This window comes from Protopterus annectens, chromosome 6.part0, assembly GCF_019279795.1.
Source record: "Protopterus annectens isolate FY-2018-M chromosome 6.part0, PAN1.0, whole genome shotgun sequence".
Taxonomy (NCBI): Eukaryota; Metazoa; Chordata; order Ceratodontiformes; family Protopteridae; genus Protopterus; species Protopterus annectens.
Window position 1 is genome coordinate 912,174,664 of NC_056737.1, and position 18,663 is coordinate 912,193,326.

Consider the following 18,663-nt stretch of genomic DNA (forward strand, 5'->3'; position numbering starts at 1 on the left):
AACTATCTCATGGCACTACTATCCTTATCAATGGGGAAAAAAGTGTTCCCATCACAGAGAACACAACAAATGAATGATCATCTGACAACAACTACCACTTTAATGTTTTATTTTATGTGAAATTTGCTTAATGAGATAGTTTACAGATTTAAGCAAACCACTTATAGGTGCAGGCCATGTGAGAAAATCACAGTAAAAAAAGATACAAATATTAGCCGGGTGATTAAAATACACAAAGATGATATACAAGTATAATAGAAATAGATACAAATAAAAGTAATTTAGTGATTTACAGTAATGTGACAGTGAGTGACTTGATAACCTTTACTCAAACACTTTTCGGGGCAAAATAGAAAAATAAACATTTTGCAAGGAAAATAAATGGTGAGGAAATAAAGAGGATAGGGGGAGATTAGGTTACGGGGATTCAGTATAGCTAGTTACTTGAGGATGAAGCTGTCGATAGTTTGGGAGGGACGCAGAAGGGTGAAGCTGGTATAATTCATGTGATGTGGTTAGACTGTAGGCACTGGCATTTTGTTTGAGTTACTTATAACCATGGCATAACTGCAATAATCCAAGGAAACGATGTTTGGGACTGACTTCCTAATAGAACATTTAGGAGTAAAGCCTGCCACAGCACACACTGCTTCCACAGGTTATGTTTTAACAAAATACATGGATGGGATGCATTAACCAATGTTACTGGATTCATTGCAACTAAGTGAAATGAGAATCAGATGAAAATGCACAGAAAAAGCAGCACTGAGGTTATGTAGAAGGGATTTATAAGGTAACACTAAGAGGTCTGATAGAGGTTTTGACTAAGGTAACAAAGGAAAACAATTAGCAAGGCAGAATGGTTAGAACAATAAAGAGAAATGCTTTACAAAGCTGAAAGACTATGGAATTACTAAGTCTCATACTTAAACTGTGCAAAACAATCTTACAATCAGATGTGAATACCTTTCATTCTTTTTTAGCTATGATAAAGCAATTTTAGAATGTACAAAATGAAAAAAACAAATATGTGAATGATTAAAAACACCTTACTTAAAAGTGCAGCACTGATCTTAAATGTAGAATGACACAATATTCTAAAATTAACGTAGATGCTTCTACAAGGCTTACAGCAAACCCTCTTAAAAGACGCCTCTATGTCAAAAGCCTGAACCAGGAATTTCAGCTGGTTCCAAAAGGACTATAGCAAGATTAAAAAAGAAAAAAGTAATCTGCCTTATGTCTCTAAGCGAGTTCTTGGGACCACCAGTAGCCCCATACCTGACAACCTAATCTGTCTTATTGGGGTATAGGGCCTTGACAGCTCTTTCAAATAAGCAGGACCAAGGTCATGCAGAACAAAGAAGGTGATGGCAAGGGTCTTAATTAGTACAGCCAGCGACCAGCACAGATCCTAGAGCAAAGGCAATAACATGACTTGTTCTAGATAAACCAATTAGCCTGGCAGAAGAAAGCAAACGTCACTATTTGTTTTACAATACTGGGAGAAAACCAGCTGAAACTGCAGTGTAAAGCAATTGAAAACTATCAGTACATTTAGACAGCTAACTGCTCTCAAACCCAGTTTGGCTGCTTTTACACACCATCTCATTTTGTACATAATTGCAAAATCTATTGTTTGTTCTTCCAAATGACTTCCCTTTGTCTTACTACAGATATATAATAAAATATTTTCTATTAGCAAATACTAATTTGAATTTACTTCTTTTTAAGTTTTAAAGTTTAAAGTTAACAACTGGAAAACCAAAACTACCACATTACAAATACCTAGCATGGACACATGCTTATCCGTATTAATTTTTTGTTGTTATAATGCTGGTTACCATAACACAAAAGCCAAATGCTTATTTTTATTTATTTTTATTATAATATTGGATACTACATTACATAAGCCAAGTATATCTTACTTAATGATGATATTCTCTAAAATAAATATTCCAGAGCTGCTCTTGAAAGTAAACACTGCCATCTTATGTCATCATTTATTTTTTTTCTTTCTTCGTGTAACATGCTTAGCAGAATACTGAAACAGACATATATCACCCAGAATAAGAGTTTAGATCAACAACATTTCAAAGATTTTTATTAAAAAATCAGTGGGTTTCACAAGTTATAAGCTATAAAGTCTGAGCCTGGAGATAATTTTAAAGCTCTTCAAATTGTTTTAAGAAATGCCACTCACCTGTTTCAGTGTCTGTCAAATAAAGCATTGAGTCAAATCCACCACTGAGAATCCTTGTTCCACAAGAAGACCACTGGGCATCCCGAACTGCACTGCTGTGGCAACTGTATGTCCTCAAACATGTACCTGTATCCACAGCATTCCATACCTTAACAAGATAATACATAATCTAATGAGTATAAGTTTTTACTTTACAGTGTCACAGACTCAAAGATATTGTTTCACAATTAAACTATATTCATTTCAGTGTTAAAAACTTTCATTCTGATGCCAAGCTATGAGTTTAGCAGAAGAAAAGTTCTAATAATGTACAGTTGTCTCTCACTTACTATAATAGCAGATATTCAATTAGGTCAGTGTTGCAGTACTGATACTTGGGTCTTCCTTCCATGAAGAAGCTCACAACAGGCCCGATTTCAAGAGTCTTTGCATCATTCCTAGCTGACAGATATCCAACGGCCAATGTCTGGACATGGAGTATAAGAAGGGCATCCATCGGCACCACCTTCAGTTCTTTCTTGGCAGTGAACAAGCAGTCTAATGCTTAAGGACAGCAGAACCTCCCCAGTTCTCTGAATTTGAGTATATAAAAGGTACATAATAAGAGGCAGAGAGGGGTTGATGGTTGTAGATCGGTATGTATGCATACCTTTAAGAAGCTTTCCATGGGCTTGTACACATGTCTAAATACTGAGCATGTGTGAGCCAGGCTGCCATTTTGTACAGAGCTGTTGAAATGTAAGCATGCATGTATGCAATGTTCTGTCAGTTAATCAGTTTATATTTGGTTACTGCTATCTGTCCTGATGTGTTTCTATATAATAAAGCATATAAACGAACTACCTCACCTGTTTGTCTTGAATCATAATATAGGACATGCAACATGGTGTCAGAAGTGGGATCCAGAATCAAGACCAAAAGGCACTCAGTTAATGTTGGAGGAATATTGAGGAATGGATCATCCCACTGCATGTACAACTCGCAAAACAGGTCAGAAACTAATTCCAGGTACGAAAACTTACTTAAATGATTTCTTACTCAAACAATATAAAACGAAGTACTCAGAACACTCGAAGCGAATTTCTAATTAAATGAAATGTCCGAAACAGCGACATACTGATAAAAATATTCTAAGTAGTTAAGAAAATGTCTGAAACAATGTCCGAATCACATAAAATGTATAAAATAAGGAAAACGACCACTTTTTTTTCCTATGTGCTACTTTTTCACATTAATTAGAGCTATTCAAAATATCAGAAGTATACAAAGTGTTCGCAGGTTTGTGCAGTATTACAGTATGGTTATTTCGCAAAATACAGCCATTTCAAAGCATATTTCGCAAACTACACTATTTCGAAGAGTTTATTGAGCATTTGAATGTTATTACAAGTAGCTGGTGTGTATGCAAGTTCATATATAATTAACAAGTGGGCCAGGATTGCATTGTGTTTTACTAAAATTTGCTGGCATGGCAGAAGGCTTGAGACCAGCTCCACTTGTATTTGATAATAATATTACAGAGAACTGAAGAGTGTTTGAGCATGAATACGATATTTTCATGCAAGCTGCATTTTCTGACAAAGATGCATGTACAAAGGCATTTATTCTAGTTAATTTAGCTGGTTTGGAGGCCACAGAAAGAGAGTGTTCATTTGTGCATGCACTCGCTGTTTGCAGGAGAGGGGGAAAACCACCATGCAGTGGTACCGACTGAAATAAGGGAATACCCAGAGTGCTTAAAATGTAAATTTAGAGAAGTGTGTAACCCCCAAATGAATATTACAGTGGCAAGGCACTTATTTTACACAAGGGATCAAAACCTGGTGAAACTTTTGCAGCATATATAACTGACTTGAGAAACAAGGCTAAAACATGCAGATTTGGTGATTTAAGGGATGAGTTGATAAAATGCGGGCTTGTGTGTGGTATTAAAGATGATGCTGTGAGAAAGATTTTGCTTTGAGACACTGATTTAACTTTGAATAAGGCCATTGAGATTTGTCAAATATACGAGTTCACAGAAAATCACACAAATATGCTTACAGATAAGAAATGCATGCTTCCAGTACCTTCTAAAGCTAATGTTGATAGTATGTAGCACGTGGTTAAAAGAAACAGGCCCAAGCACATGGCAGCAACTGTGAGTCCTGTAACAATCACTAGTAAACCCCACAGCTTTCTAGCAAATTCCAGAGCATGCACAGTCTCAGTGAAGCACAAGGGTGAGTCAGCAAACTCAAAGCATGTGCCCTCACCAAGCCTCATAGTCAACTGTCATAATTGTGGTAGAAATCATGAGTCTAAAAGAGAAAATTGCTTAACTTTTGGTCAGCAATGCCACAGATGTAAAAAGTGGAATCACTTCCACAGATTTTGTAAATCAAAAGAGGCACAATCTTTTATTAAAAGAGAACATTCAAAGAGACAAGTTGATCAATTAGAAAACTTTGACCCTACTTTTTATGTTGATGGCGTGGTCTGTGCTTAATGAAACAGTCAATGCAGTAGACTCATGGGCAAAGAATAAGTATTTTGTACTGTTCAGATAAATGGAAGACCCATAGAGCTCAAAGCTGACACAGGTTCAAAGTGCAGTGTTATGTCAGCAGAAACATTTGCTAGAGTATGCGCTGGTGAGAAGCTTGATATGGCAAGGTGTATGAAGCTTGTTGCTTATGGTGGTGAAGAAATTGAAATCGAAGGTTCAGGAGTGCTTTCATGTTACTCTGCTGGGAAGAGCTAAGACTTGCAATTTTACATAGTCAAAAGGCACATACAATCATTATTAGGCCTCAGATATAGTTTGAAAATAGGACTACTTTCATTTAATAAGGCAGTCCACCAAGTAAGCTTAAAAAACAACTGTTCTAGTTTCACCAAGTCTATTTTCTCTACCTATGCTGATCTTTTCAAAGACAACCTAGGAAAACTCCCAGTTGTGTACTCCATGAAATAAGATCCTGAAGTCAGCCCAGTTGTCAGACCAGCCCGGAAAGTTCCAGCAGCTATGCAGAACAGAGTCAAAGCTGAGCTAGATAAAATGGTGCAGCAAGGTGTTATTAGTCCAGATGACAAACTGACCACCAACCTCTAATCACTATATTGAGAAAGCCTATGCATATAGCTCCAGCTAGACTGCAACACATGATGTTGAAATTGCAAAAGTATAATTTCAATCTTGTCTACCCAAAAGGCAAACTTCTTTATCTTGCTAATACTATATCCAGATCGCCCAGAAATACAACTGAACAGCCTGAAAATGAGCAACTTGATTTTGAAGTCATGGAAGTGAGTAATTTTTCTTCTTCACATCTTGATGCGCTTAGAAGTCACACAGCCTCAGATCTAATACTTCAAAAGCTCAACCATTTTATCAGTCAAGGATGGCCTTCAAAGCAATCTTGTTTACCAGTAAACCTGCAACCATATTTTCCTTACAGAGATGATATTTTGTTTGACAATGGTATCATCATAAAAGGTCCAAAATTGACTGCTACAGAATCCTTGCAACAAGAGTATATTACCATCTTGCATCATGGCCACCCAGGAACTGATTCTAACAAAAGAAGGATGAGAGGACAAGTATTTTGGCTTACTATGTCAAAGGACATTGAGAAAGCACTTTCATCTTGTTCAGTATGTAACAGTATTAAGCCACATCAACAGAAAGAACCACTTCAGCTAAACCAGATTCCTGAACTACCTTGGCCGACAGTAGCTAAAGACTTTTTCGAATGGAATGGTGACTGTGAGACTGACAGCCCAGCTATCTGGAATTTTGTAAATAATTCTATGTCATTTGTGAATATTGGTATGATTTATACAAAATGGTATGTTATGTACTGAGCTAAGATGTAACCACAGCATACCCTGCTGACTTAGAACAGAAAAGCATATAAATTATACACCTGTGCAAATGTGTGTTTTAACACTAGAAACTAGAACATAAAAGGGTTAACTTGCAAAACTTAAGAATAGTTGAGGTTAAGTTTCTTTATAGCTGGGTCATAAGCAAGAGAAGTTATCTCTCAGTTTCAGTGAGCTAGAAGTTTTTGTATTGTCTTGGAGACAAGGAATTATTGAGTATAAAATGTAAACGTGTTTTATTGTTTTACGACTTCCAAGATCAAGATATGTATTTTTAACACAGAGATGTTACATTCTGTTAGTTTCTGGGTTAGCTTGGGAACTAAAGTCAGGTGACAAAAAGTGATGCCATCCAAGCTAACCCAGCAGTAATATTTGATAGTGATTTAAGACCTCTCAGAGACAGACTGGGCATTTTGTATTTTGTTTTTGACCTGGAAATATCCACTCATCTGCACTTACATTGCTCTGTAAGCAAGACTTAGGGCATAGTATCTCTTTTAGATATAGAGAGGGATATAGTAAAGATTAGTTTAGATGTTTTCTGTATTTATTTAAGACTGTCCTGCAATGTTGTGTTAAAATATTTCCTGTGATTTTGAACTCTGAAGTTACTGTGTTGACTGACTGAGTATTGTCTTGCTATTTTATTATTAAACATATTTAAATCTATGTTTGTGGATGACATTTGTGAGACATATTTAAGCTCTTAGTGTATTTGCATATGTATTTTGTGACACTGTACAGACCACTCCTAAATAACCATGCCCTTGGTCAGACTACCATTTGGATTATTAGTAACATTACACAGTTGAATTGGAGACCCTTTGTTAAGGGTCTAAAGTAGCTGATAAAGAGTTGGCTGGTGGCAGCTGGAACTACCTCACAGTCTGGGCAAAAGAGGGCATAGCTATTAAGCATGTGCCAACCTTCCCCAGGTGTGTCTGTGCTTGTATATAAATCAAATCTCAAAGAGAGTGTGTGTGTGTGTCTGTGTGTGTGTGTGTGTGTGTGTGTGTGTGTGTGTGTGTGTGTGTGTGTGTGTGTGTGTGTGTGTGTGTGTGTGTGTGTGTCAGCTACTTGGGCAGGGACACGAAGCACTGGCTGGACAGAGAGGATGCTGGAGGTCTTAGCTTGGTCACTTGGCTGAGATCTCAACTCTATAGATGTGCCAGTGGGGACTCTTATTGGAGATCTGGAGAAATCAGTCCCAGACTGACTGTGATCTCTGTGTGCTCTTAGAGGAAACTGCACTTTACTGTGTGTGGACTTGTCATCCTCCCAGTGTGTATGCCCCTCACTCTTGCCAGTGGTGAGGATTTAGACTCCTTTATTACTGGGCCAGTGCAGGGACATCACAGTCACCATTACTTGGTGTTATTAGACTCTTATTCAAATTGGTTCGAGACTGACCTACTTCCTAATCTAATGTCCAGTACTGTCATTACTAAGCTGAAGCATCATTTTGCAGTCCATGGTAGTCCACACAAAGTTATGTCTGAGAATGGTACATAGTTTACAAGCCAGCAGTTCAAGAGATTTGCTGAAGAGTGGGACTTTATTCATGTTATGAGTAGCCCTGAGTACCCACAGTCAAATGGTTTGGCAGAATGTGCAGTTCAAAGTGAGAAACAGTTAATACAGAAGTCAAAACAAGACAATAGCAATGTGTTTCTGAATCTCCTAAATCTCAGAAATTTTCCTTGTGATAAACATCTTGGTTCACCTACTCAAAGGCTTTTGTCAAGACAAACCAGAACCACACTACCAATTAGTGGCAATCTGTTGGTTCGATGTGATAAATACAACAAAGCAGTGACAGCTCAACTTATGAAAAGATGTTTGTCCCAGAAGTCCTATTATGATAAGTTAAGCAAACTGCTCAATCCATTATGAGAAGGAGAGAGTGAGGATGCAGACAACCAAAGGTTTTGATTGGATTGGAATCATGAAAAGTGTATGTCTAGAGCCAAGATCATACATTGTGGAATCACAAGGAGTTGAATTCAGGCAGAATCGGAAATATTTAGCACCGGTGTCCGAGTCTGTATTGCAGCCTCTTGCAGGTGAAAAAGACTCTAGATCTCAGAGTGAGTCATCCAGTGTTCCAGTTCCAGAGGACATTCCAGCAAATATCCCTATTCCTGAGAAGATTCCTGAAACTCCTAAAACAGACTGTTCACAATGACTGTCCATGTTGCTAAACCCAGTCCTAATTAACTACATCAGGTCACATTTCCAGACCATGTTCCGGATACACGGCAACTTACACATGAATGTTGTGTTTAGTTCTTAGTGTCTTTATAATTGCATGTCTTTTTCAGATGTCATTTTATTGTGGGCAATTCAGTACAGAGGGAGGACGTAGCTCAGATGTATGTATATCTTTAAGAAGCTTTCCATGGGCTTGCACATGTGTATAAAATGCTGAGAACATGTGAGCCAGACTGCCATTTTGTAGAGAACTGTTGACATGTAAGTATGCATATAATGGTCTGTGAATTAATCAGTTTGTATATATTTTATGTTACTGCTATCCATCCTGATGTGTTTCTATAATAAAGCATATAAACGAACTACCCTGCTTGCTCATCTTGAATCATAACATAGGACGAGTGACAATGGTGATAACATAATTATCTGCAGGAAACTCCTCTCCTCCTTGAACTCAGCAAGGAGAGAAGTGTCAGCAGATACAGGAGTTGGAGGGTGAGTGTTTGTACTGCAACACTGATCTTCTCAAACAGTTACAATTACAGTAAGTGAGGCACACATTTACTATGTTCTTTGCAGTCAATGTTACAGTGCCAATTCTAGAAAGGACTCACAAAGCTACCTGTTGGGTGGCAGGCATCTATTGGCCCCAAGGAAATAAGGTTTTGCAGGATGGCAGATGCAATCCAGCTCTAGGCCTGGAGGCAATGCCTAGATGGTAATGTTTTGCAAATGTGTGCACAGAATTCTGAGTGGCAGCTTCTAGGATAGTCTGAGTAGGAACACCTTTGAGGAAGGCCATAGCTGTGCTGTCCCTGGTGGAATGGGCTTTGATATGACCAGGTAAATTTTCTTCATGTTCAAGTGTAACAGAACCTAATGCAACTGGCTAGCCATTTAGATATGCTTTGTTTGGAAACAGATCTGCTCTTTTTACCCTTTGAGAAAGCCACCAGCAATTGTTCCACTCTATTTGGGACTTTTGTCCTGTCTAGGTAGTACCTAATTTGCCTGTGAACATCCAGACAATGAAGGATTTGCTCCTCTTTGTTCTGTGGATTTCAGAAGAAAACTGGCAGGCGGATAGCCTGGTTTAGAGAAAGTTCTGATACCACCTTAGGCATGAAGGATGGATTAGTTTTAAGGGTTATTCTATCCCTGTAAAAGACAGTAAATGGTTCTTTGCACATCAGAGCTTGAAACTTCGAGATCCTCCTTGCTGAGATGATAGATATAAGTAAGGTGGTCTTAGAGGGGCAGAAGCTGCTGGTTTAAATGGGGGGGGGCTGCAAGGTGAGTTTCCTTAGCACATAATTAAGATCCCAGGTAGGAACTCGGTTCCTTCTGGTTGGTCTTAAGTGATAGACCACTTTTAGAAAAAGTTTCTAGTGGGGGTGTGAGTATATACAAGGAAAATGGTACAGGCAAGCTGGGAAAACAGAGAAATGCACCTTAATACTGGAGTAGGAAAGGCCCTGGCTAAACAGGCCCGAAAGTTATTCCAGTACTGAGTTGATGTCTGCCTGAAGATTGATATTTTTGCTGTGACACCAGATGGAAAAACTCTTCCTTTCTGCTAGGTATGATTTTTTTTTTGTGGTGGGTTTCCTTCATAATGGATAGCACTTCATTAGGAAAACTCTTTCAGAATAGATAGCGCTTCATTGGGAAAACTGACATTTTTTGGTATCAAAACCCAGTCCTCCAGGCTGTTAGTTTGAGTGTGGCCAGATACGGATGGAATACTGATCTCTTGATTTCCTGAGGAGATCTGTTTCCTCTGGGAAAGTAAGGAATTTTCCTTCGCTAAGGGCAAGAGAAGGAAGAACCAGTGTTGGCTCAGCCAGAAGGCAGCAATGAGAATCATGTTGGGTCTTTCCAGCCTGACCTCTATCAGGACTTTAGGGATAAAAGGTATAAAGTCACATAGGAACAGGTCGGTCCACATGAATGAAAATACATGTAGTTTCCAGGTCCTTGTCTGTTGGGTTCAGCAGTGGAACCTCTGAAGTTGTCTATTTTGATAAGTGGCAAATGGGTTCACTGAGGGTATCCCTCCTCCCCCTGTAAGGTTAAGTCCAGGAAACTCCCTCTTCATCATCCATTCAGTCTAGAAGATCCCTGCTTAAAGAATATGCCAGGGTATTATTCTGGCCTGGACTGTAAGATGCTATAAGAGCCAGTTTTAGCTCTTGTGCCAGCATCCAGATCTTCACTGAGACTGCGCAAAAGGTAAGAAAGGTTGACTTTGGCTTGTTTGTGTACCAAATCACTGTGGTGTTTGTACAAATCTGCAAGATCCCAGGGGTTAGATTCTGTTAAAAGGCTTTTATGGCCAGATAAACTGCTAGCAGTTCCTTTTGGTTTATATGCAGTTTCCTCTGTTGTGGTGACCAGATGGCCTGCACCTTCAAGGGGCTTAGATGAGCACTCCAAGCTATGTCTGAACCATCTGTGGTGATTGTCGTGTCTGCTTCTGGATGAGAAATTTGCCCCTATATTCTGCAATATGGTGTTCTTCCACCACAGCACTTCCTTTTTTAAGCATGGAAGTAGAGGCAGGAGAGTTTCCATGGGTTCAAGAATGCTGCTGCCAAGCATTCTTTAGGAATCACTGAAGTTTTCTCATGTGTAACTTTGCAAGGGGAATCATGAGAATGTGGGATGCCATGTAACCCAGGATCTTTTAGAAATTGCCTTGTTGAAATGTGTTGTTTTGGTATCAAGTAGGTCAGGTAATTTATCAATAAGATACTTTTGTCATGGGGAAGAAAGCTTTCTGTTGTACAGAATCTATGAAGGACCCCAGAAAAAGAATCATTGTTTGAGGAAGAGTTTGTGAGTTGCGAAGGTTTAAGGAAAGACCTACCCTTTGGAAGCAGCCTATGGTGATCTGCAAGTCATTTTGGGTCTTTGCTGTGGATTCTCCCTGAATGAGACAGTCATCCTGATAGGGGGTAAATATGTACCTCTAAGGTTCTGCAGTGTGCTATACAAGGAGCTAAGAACTTCTTGAAGACTATAGGAGCAGTACAGAGATCAAATAGTAAAGCACACAATTGGTAATGGAAGCCTGTTGCCACAAAATGCAATTATTTCTTGTGGCTGCCTGCAGTAGGAACATGGAGGTAAGCATCCTTTAGGGATTGAGTAATCATGTGAGCATCTTGGAAGATCAGGGCAAGGAATTTTTGCATTGTAGGCATTCTGCAGTTTGGTACATACAGGAGCTTGTTTAACTTTGAGAAGTCCAAGATCAGCCTCCATGTGCCTTCTTTTCTGGGAACTAGAAAGATCCTTGAGTAGAAGCTTTGTCCCTCCAGACCTGGAAGAATGGGCTGAATGGATCTTTGCTGCAGTAGCTACCAGAGGACAGCTGGTAAGAGACTCTTCTGCTCTTTTGTTGGACTTGGAATCCATATGAAGGGTGAGAGCTCTCTGAACCAGATGCATTAATCCCTTACTGCAATGTTGAGGACCCAATGATCCTTAGTTATGATCTTTCATTGATGTAGGAAGAAGAAGAGTCTTCCAGCTAAAGGATTGGAGGAGAAGATGAGAAGGGGTAGTGGGGTCGGAGGTTTAGAATAGTCACAGTCTGTCTCTGTGGTGGGTGGACTAATTAGAGCTCCTTGGTTTCTGTGTTTGCTTTGGCTTGCCATCTTTTAGACTGTCTGGGTCTGTCAACATGAAGAGATTTCCCCTTGTCCTATATGGGGGGGGGGGGGGGGCATGGTTTGGACAGGTAATTTCTATTATACCTTGATGCAGGTGACAGGCAAAATCCCTTCACTATTTGTTTTCCCTTCTTGTCAAGCTTCTCAAAAACACTTTCACCTGGGGGTCTGAAGAGGAATTATCTAGTGGAGCAGCCATAAGTTCAGCCTTGACCTGGTCTGACAGGGGCTGAATCTTGAGCCATGCATGCTTGTGAATGACAGAACCTGTGGCAGCTGTCCACATGATAAACCCATGGCATCATAACGACACTTTAAGGAGTATCTGGATACTTGTAAAGCTTCTCTTCCTTCTCTTTTGACAAGATTTTATCAGCAACAGTCTCTGGCATAGAAAGAATTTTGTCTAGTAAGGATTCAAGGTATTTTAAAACATGAAATTGACAATTTAGTGCTCTCATAGAAGCTGAAGCAGACATATAAGCTTTTTTGCCAAATCTGTCTAATAGTTTACTTTATTTATTACAGGGCATGTCTTGTTGGCCCCTTAGATACAGTTTTAGTGATTCAGTAGAGACTACTGAGGGGTCAGCTTTAGGATTCTTGTAGAGTTGTGTGAGTCAAGCATCCTGTAAAATCTGTTGGGCTTCCTGTAGGAGAGAATTAGGGTACAAAGAAATGTCTTCAAAGACATCCTCAAGCACTACATGTACCATGTGCCAGTGGCCTGGGTGAAGGTAAACACAACAATTCTGTATAATATGTCTGAGCTTGTGAGAATTGTTTGCTTTCCCAACTGAAGGCCATCCCCAAAATACATGTCTTCTGGGGGAGAGGCAAAAGAAAGGATGCCACTTAAGTCTGACTCAGGGTAAGGTTAAGGTGGCAGTTCTTTTGAGTAGGGCAACTCCTCCTCATCAACCAGGCATGAAAAATCAGATTCTTCCTGAAAGGCCACCTCTCTGCTCCTTTTAGAGGGGGAGGCGTCAGGGGCCTTAGGCATAGTGAAGGAGGGCTCCCTGGATTTCATGAAGGCCATGAAGTCTTAGGCTTTGACCTGAGATGAAGTAGCAGAGGGCTGAAAACAGGAAAGTGAAAAGCTGCCTGTTCACTTTGATTTTCCCATCAGTTTAGAAAGTGTGACCAGAGTGTGCAGCTGTCCAACTGCAACCTCGGTGTGGGGTTTGGTAACTAAGGTAGAAAGGCAGTCTCCGTCATTACCCACAAAACTGATGCTGGATGCTGAAGCCTGCTGAGCAACCTCAGACCCGACTGACACCGATGTTGGGGAAGAAGTGAATGGTAGGCCAAAAACTATAGTGGCCGCTGATGGGTCATTCCAAGAGGTTAAGGTCTAACAGTCGTCAGACCAGGAGGCTGCGAAGGAGCTTCACTTGAGTCTTTGGTTGACCTGGTAGTGTGGGCCAAAGCTTGTACAATATCATTACAGCATTTTTCCTTGAATTTTTTGTTTTTGTGTTTTTCTGGAATGATGCTGGTGGAAGCTGTGGTTTGTGAAGACATGGAACAAGCTGAGGATTGCAGAGATGCCAATGTAACCAAAACCTAGGAGTCCATATAAGCGACTAAGGCTTCGTCTCTACATTTTAGGGTCTTCGCTCGGAATTTAGCATAGACAGGACAATTAGAGAGATTGTGCTCAGGCCCCAATTAGAACAGACACAGAGTGAAAATCTTTGTGTGGGATTTACTTCCTACACTTCAAGCAATTGTTAACCTTTTTAAACATTAAATTAGAACTAGAAAATTCCCAATGGGGTACTTATCTGAATAGTAGAAAGGTGAAATTCTGGAAAAATGTGCTGAGCGATGGACTGTGAGCATTTTGTGTACACTTAGAAGCACACTGGACTGTACAGGTAGACAGACCTAAAAATGGTGCTGATGGACACCCTCCTTATACCCGATGTGCAGATGTTTACTCTTGGAAGTCTGTTGGCTAGGGATGATGCAAAGACTCTAGAAACCAGGTCAGTAGCACACTTCTGCATGGCAGGTAGGCTCAAGAATGAGTAGTGCAACACTGACTATGAAGAAAGTACAGTTGTGTACGCTTACTTTGTAGATATTCAAGTGTATTCACTGTTGCAGTCATCACATTTGGGTTATCCCTGCCAGGGTAGTCCTCGGCTGGCCCGAATACCAGAGACTTAGTATTTCTGCATCAGTTGCTGTCACTTGAGCACTGACGTCAGGTCGTCAGTGGTATAAAGTAAGGCAGCCGACACCATTACATCAGTTTTTCTTGCCTTAACCTGTCAGGAGCCCCCAAAGTAGGAGGCCATATTCTGGTGGAAGAACTGCACCAGTGGAAAATAAATACCAATATGTCCCTTGTAAGGAAAGGAGAACAGCAGGGAAGAAAGGTAACCAAAGGAGAAAGAGAAAAAAGGGGGATGGAGGGAAACCAGGACTGCAACAGTGAATACACTCGAACAACTACATTTATGGTAAGTGGACACAACTGTTCTATGTTCTTCATGTTTCACTGTTGTAGTCATCACATTTGGGTAAATTCCCAAAGCTGAGGAAATGGGTGGAGGCAGTCAAGGAAGCCAGGGACTTGGCTAGGATGCCCTGCAAGACTGCAGAGGCAAATCCTGCCCTGTATTTGGAGAAGAGAGGCAGGTGGTAATGCTTGGTGAAAGTGTGAACAGATGCCCAGATGGCAGCCTCCAGGATGTCCCTGGTGGGGCCCCCTCTGAGGAAAGCTGCAGAGGTAGAGGCTGCTCTGGTGGAGTGTCTCCTGACCCCTTTGGGGGAGGCTTACCATGCTGTTTGTAGCAGAAATGGATGCAGTGTGCTACCCATTTGGAAATGGTTTGCTTGGAGATGACTTTGCCTTCTGCCCCTGCGGCAAAGCTAACCAGCAAATGATAAGACTTTCTGAAGGATTTAGTCCTGTCCAGATAGTATCTGAGCTGTCTGTGCACATCTGGAGAGTGAAGAATTCTTTTCCCCTTGTTCCGGGAATTAGGAAAAAAGGTGAGCAAATGAATGGATTGGTTGAGAACTACACTGGACACCACCTTGGGCATGAAGGATGGATTAGTTCTGAAGGATATCCGGTCTGCATGGAAGATGATGAAGGGGTCCACAGCCATGAGTGCTTGCAACTCAGAAACTCTTCTGGCTGAAGTGACGGCCAGAAGAAAGGTGGTCTTCTAGGACAGAAATTTTAGCTCTGCAGAAGAAGCTGATTTGAAAGGAGGCAGTGTGAGGTTTTCCAAGACAAAGTTAAGGTCCCAAGCCAGTGTAGGTGCCCTTCTGGGGGGCCTCAAATTGCTAGCCCCTCTGAGGAGCTGTTTGATTAAAGGGTGTGAGGAAAGTAGCTGCTCAGTGGGAAAGTGAGCAGAAATAGCAGAGGCATGAATATTTATAGAGGGGAAAGAGAGACCATCCAAGGTGGCTAGCCAGGCGTCCTTGGAGAGCATGGGTAGCAGCTGCTGTAGGGTGAGCATTTTGAATTTTGGGATCACCAGTAAGGTGTTTAGAATGCATAGATTGAGGAGGGGAGCCAGGTTCCCCCCCTTTATGGGCACCAGAAAAAGTCTGGAGTAGAAGCCTTGGCCTATCTGTTCTGCAGGAACGTGCTTTACTGCCAGGGAATGGATTTGTTTTTGAACCTCTGTCCACTGATTTGGTGCTAGATCTGGGAACCCTTTTGGGGTGGAAGGGTGTGGAAGGAGAATTTGTATCCCTGAGACACAATGTTCAGAACTCATTTGTCCTTGGTAATGGTGGCCCACGTGCTTGAGTGAAAGGAGAGTTTTCCTCCTAGGGTCAAGTGAAGGTGGGCAGAGGGGAGGTTGGGAGGAGGCGAGTCATTTTGAGTTCTTACCATAAGGGGGTGGCTTAGAATTCCCTGGTTTTGAAGTGGAGGTAGTCCACTGCTTAGATTTCTGCATTTCCTGAGGTTGCTGTCTGGGGGGGCCTGCTTTCACGGGGCCTAGGCTGGGCCTGTTTACTCGGAGCAGGAAAGGGCCAGTGCTTGGAGGGACAATGCCGGCTGGACCTGTAAGAAATCTTTAACTGTTTGCATAGATTTTGCTTTTTCTTCCATCTTTTTTAAGACATTTTCTGCCTTAGTGCTCAATCAGTTATTTGTGCAAGGGGGAATCCAACAATTCAGATTTGACATGGTCTGGCAAGGGTTGTTCCTTAAGCCATGCATGTCTTCTAATGACACCTCCAGTGACTGCTGCCCTGCAAGAAGCTTATAGGGCATCAAAACCACAGTGCTAAGTGTGTTTAGTTACTTGAGAGTGGGTAGTCACAGTTTCTTGGGTGTGGTTCAAACCCTGGGCCTAAGGAACTCAGGTATTTTCGAAAGAACGGTAGTCACAAAAGAAGACGTCAATCTGTGTCGAGATTCAGTGGTGTAAAGGACTTCCTCGGAATCCGGTGCCTGCTCAGCAGCTCTGGACCCATCCAAGGTAGAGACGACTACAGGATCCTTCGATGAAGAAGAGTTTTGTGGCATACTGGACTCAGAAAGGGTCTCGGTAGTGGCCTGCAAATCAACTGAAGCAGGCATCAGGGGTTGTGAAAGCACCTCACTGAGTACCGGAGGACTGATGACTGGCTTAATGGAAGCGTAGTCAGTAGGTTTGGACCTGTGTGGTCTGTCTCTGTCTTTATCTTTATGTTTTTTCAGAAGATCTGATGTCGGATGGCTTACCAAAGCCATATCGGAATTTGAGGACTGTAAACAAAAATATCTGTCTACAATAAGGGCCCGACAACAGGTAGTTCTGGCGTTAAACAAAGCATAGAAGCGACAACGGGGGACGTCATGGTCTGGGCCTAGACAAGTGATGCAGTAAGAGTGGAAGTCTCGGTGTGGTATTTGCTTTCCACAGACAAGACAATAATTAACTTTTTCTGACATTGGTTAGTGCAAGAAAAAAGGATCCCCAATGGGGTACTTAGCTTTATAAGACTTCAACTTCAATTCGGAAATGAAAACTCAGGTAACGGCCGACCGGCACTCATGTGAACTACTTCTGCTTCTGGCTCCATGGCAAAAAAGATTGATGTAATGACATTGGATGCCTTATTTTATACCACTGACGACCTGACGTCAGTCCTCAAGCGACAGCAACCGATGCAGAAATAATAAGTCTCTGGTATTCGAGCCGGCCGAGGGCTACCCTGACAGGGATAACCCAAATGTGATGACTGCAACAGTGAAACATGAAGATCATCATCTCTAGCTATCTCAATGAGCAAACTATAGAACAAAAAGAAACAGCATTGTGTGTGTGTGTGTGTGTGTGTGTGTGTGTGTGTGTGTGTGTGTGTGTGTGTGAGTGAGTGAGTGAGTGAGTGAGTGTGGGTGGGTGTATGTATGTATATATGTGGCCATGTGCACGTGTGTGTGTTGTGGAGTGATCTAAAAGCTTAGCATTTTACTTTTCTACCATTAGCTTTTCTCCATTTTCTACCACACAGGGCCAGGTCATATAAACCTTCATCAGCTCAGTCAGTCCTGCTCCTAACATCTTTCTCCATCCATGCATTTGACTCCCTTTCTCCCACATCTTTGTCATAACCCTTATGCTTTACTTTTCAACAATGAATCTTAGGCATTTGTTAACACGTTATCATGTGCCCTTCTGCCCTGTTAGACCTGTCAAAGTATCCACTTATTTCATTTACTGCTCCTGGGCTCTTCCTACTTCACCTTTGTCAACAGGCACTGCATATCTTCTCTAATTCTTGTTTAATGTCACAGAATAACTGGATTAATCCACAGCATGACATTATAAACTGTTTACCAACATCAGGACTACATTAAACCTTGCAGATGGAACTGAAGTTATGTCACAAGTTAGGCCTAAAAAAAAAAAAAAAAAAAAAAGTACTATCTTATTCAAATGTGAATTTGTTTTCTCTGATTTTCGTTGTACTTTATGATAGTTGTACAGCAAACGTCTTCATACTTTAAACGGTGCCTGCACAGCTTACTTTATACTTATGTGTATGCTCAGTTTTCTGGCGCACATCTTATTATCCTGCAATGGTTAATGTGTGATCTACTCACATCAACGGTATTATACAATTCTAGACATGTCTGTTCTCTCCTCATACTGGCGTTCTACTACATAGCCGTGAGCATCACGCATTTATGTATAATGTGGCATAATACATGTTTAAGGGTACAGTATTCCACTGGCTTAGTGAAGACAAACCTTAATGATTGCCGAGTTTTCCCACCTATAACATTCTCTTAGTACTACGATTTTGGTATACTTGCAATAGCACAACCAGATGATCTCTGCTAAAGCAGAAGCAGTCATTGTAATTGTTGTGTTACTCGCGTCTCTAATACTCTCTACACTGCATAGCTGATTGTAAATTCATTCACATACTATTTTTAAAATCTTCTATTTCATTCCTATCCTACCATCATGGTACACTGCTAGTCACTGACTAAAGTATGGACTAATCCCGCACTGCATAGCTGATTGTAAATTCATTCACATACTAATTTTAAACCTATTTTATTCATTGTAAATTCATTCACATAATTTTAAAATCACCTATTTCATTACTATCCTACCATCATGATTCACTGTAAGTCATCGACTAAAGTATGGACTAGCGCCCTATCTGCTTAGAAATGCGCAAACCTATGTCATTGTCTTAAACATTAACTAGAATACAATTTGTCCAATG

The 18,663-nt window shown here is 40.9% G+C and overlaps 1 protein-coding gene across 1 annotated transcript in view; it reads right to left on the reverse strand.

Annotated features, from left to right (window-relative positions):
* The window catches only part of WDR25 (WD repeat domain 25), a 1,080,771-nt gene that overhangs the window by 610,428 nt on the left and 451,680 nt on the right, over positions 1 to 18,663 (reverse strand). Inside the window, exon 3 of the mRNA XM_044074562.1 lies at positions 2,204 to 2,351. Within this exon, the coding sequence (XP_043930497.1) occupies positions 2,204 to 2,351 (148 nt within the window). The remainder of the gene's footprint in view (positions 1 to 2,203; positions 2,352 to 18,663) is intronic.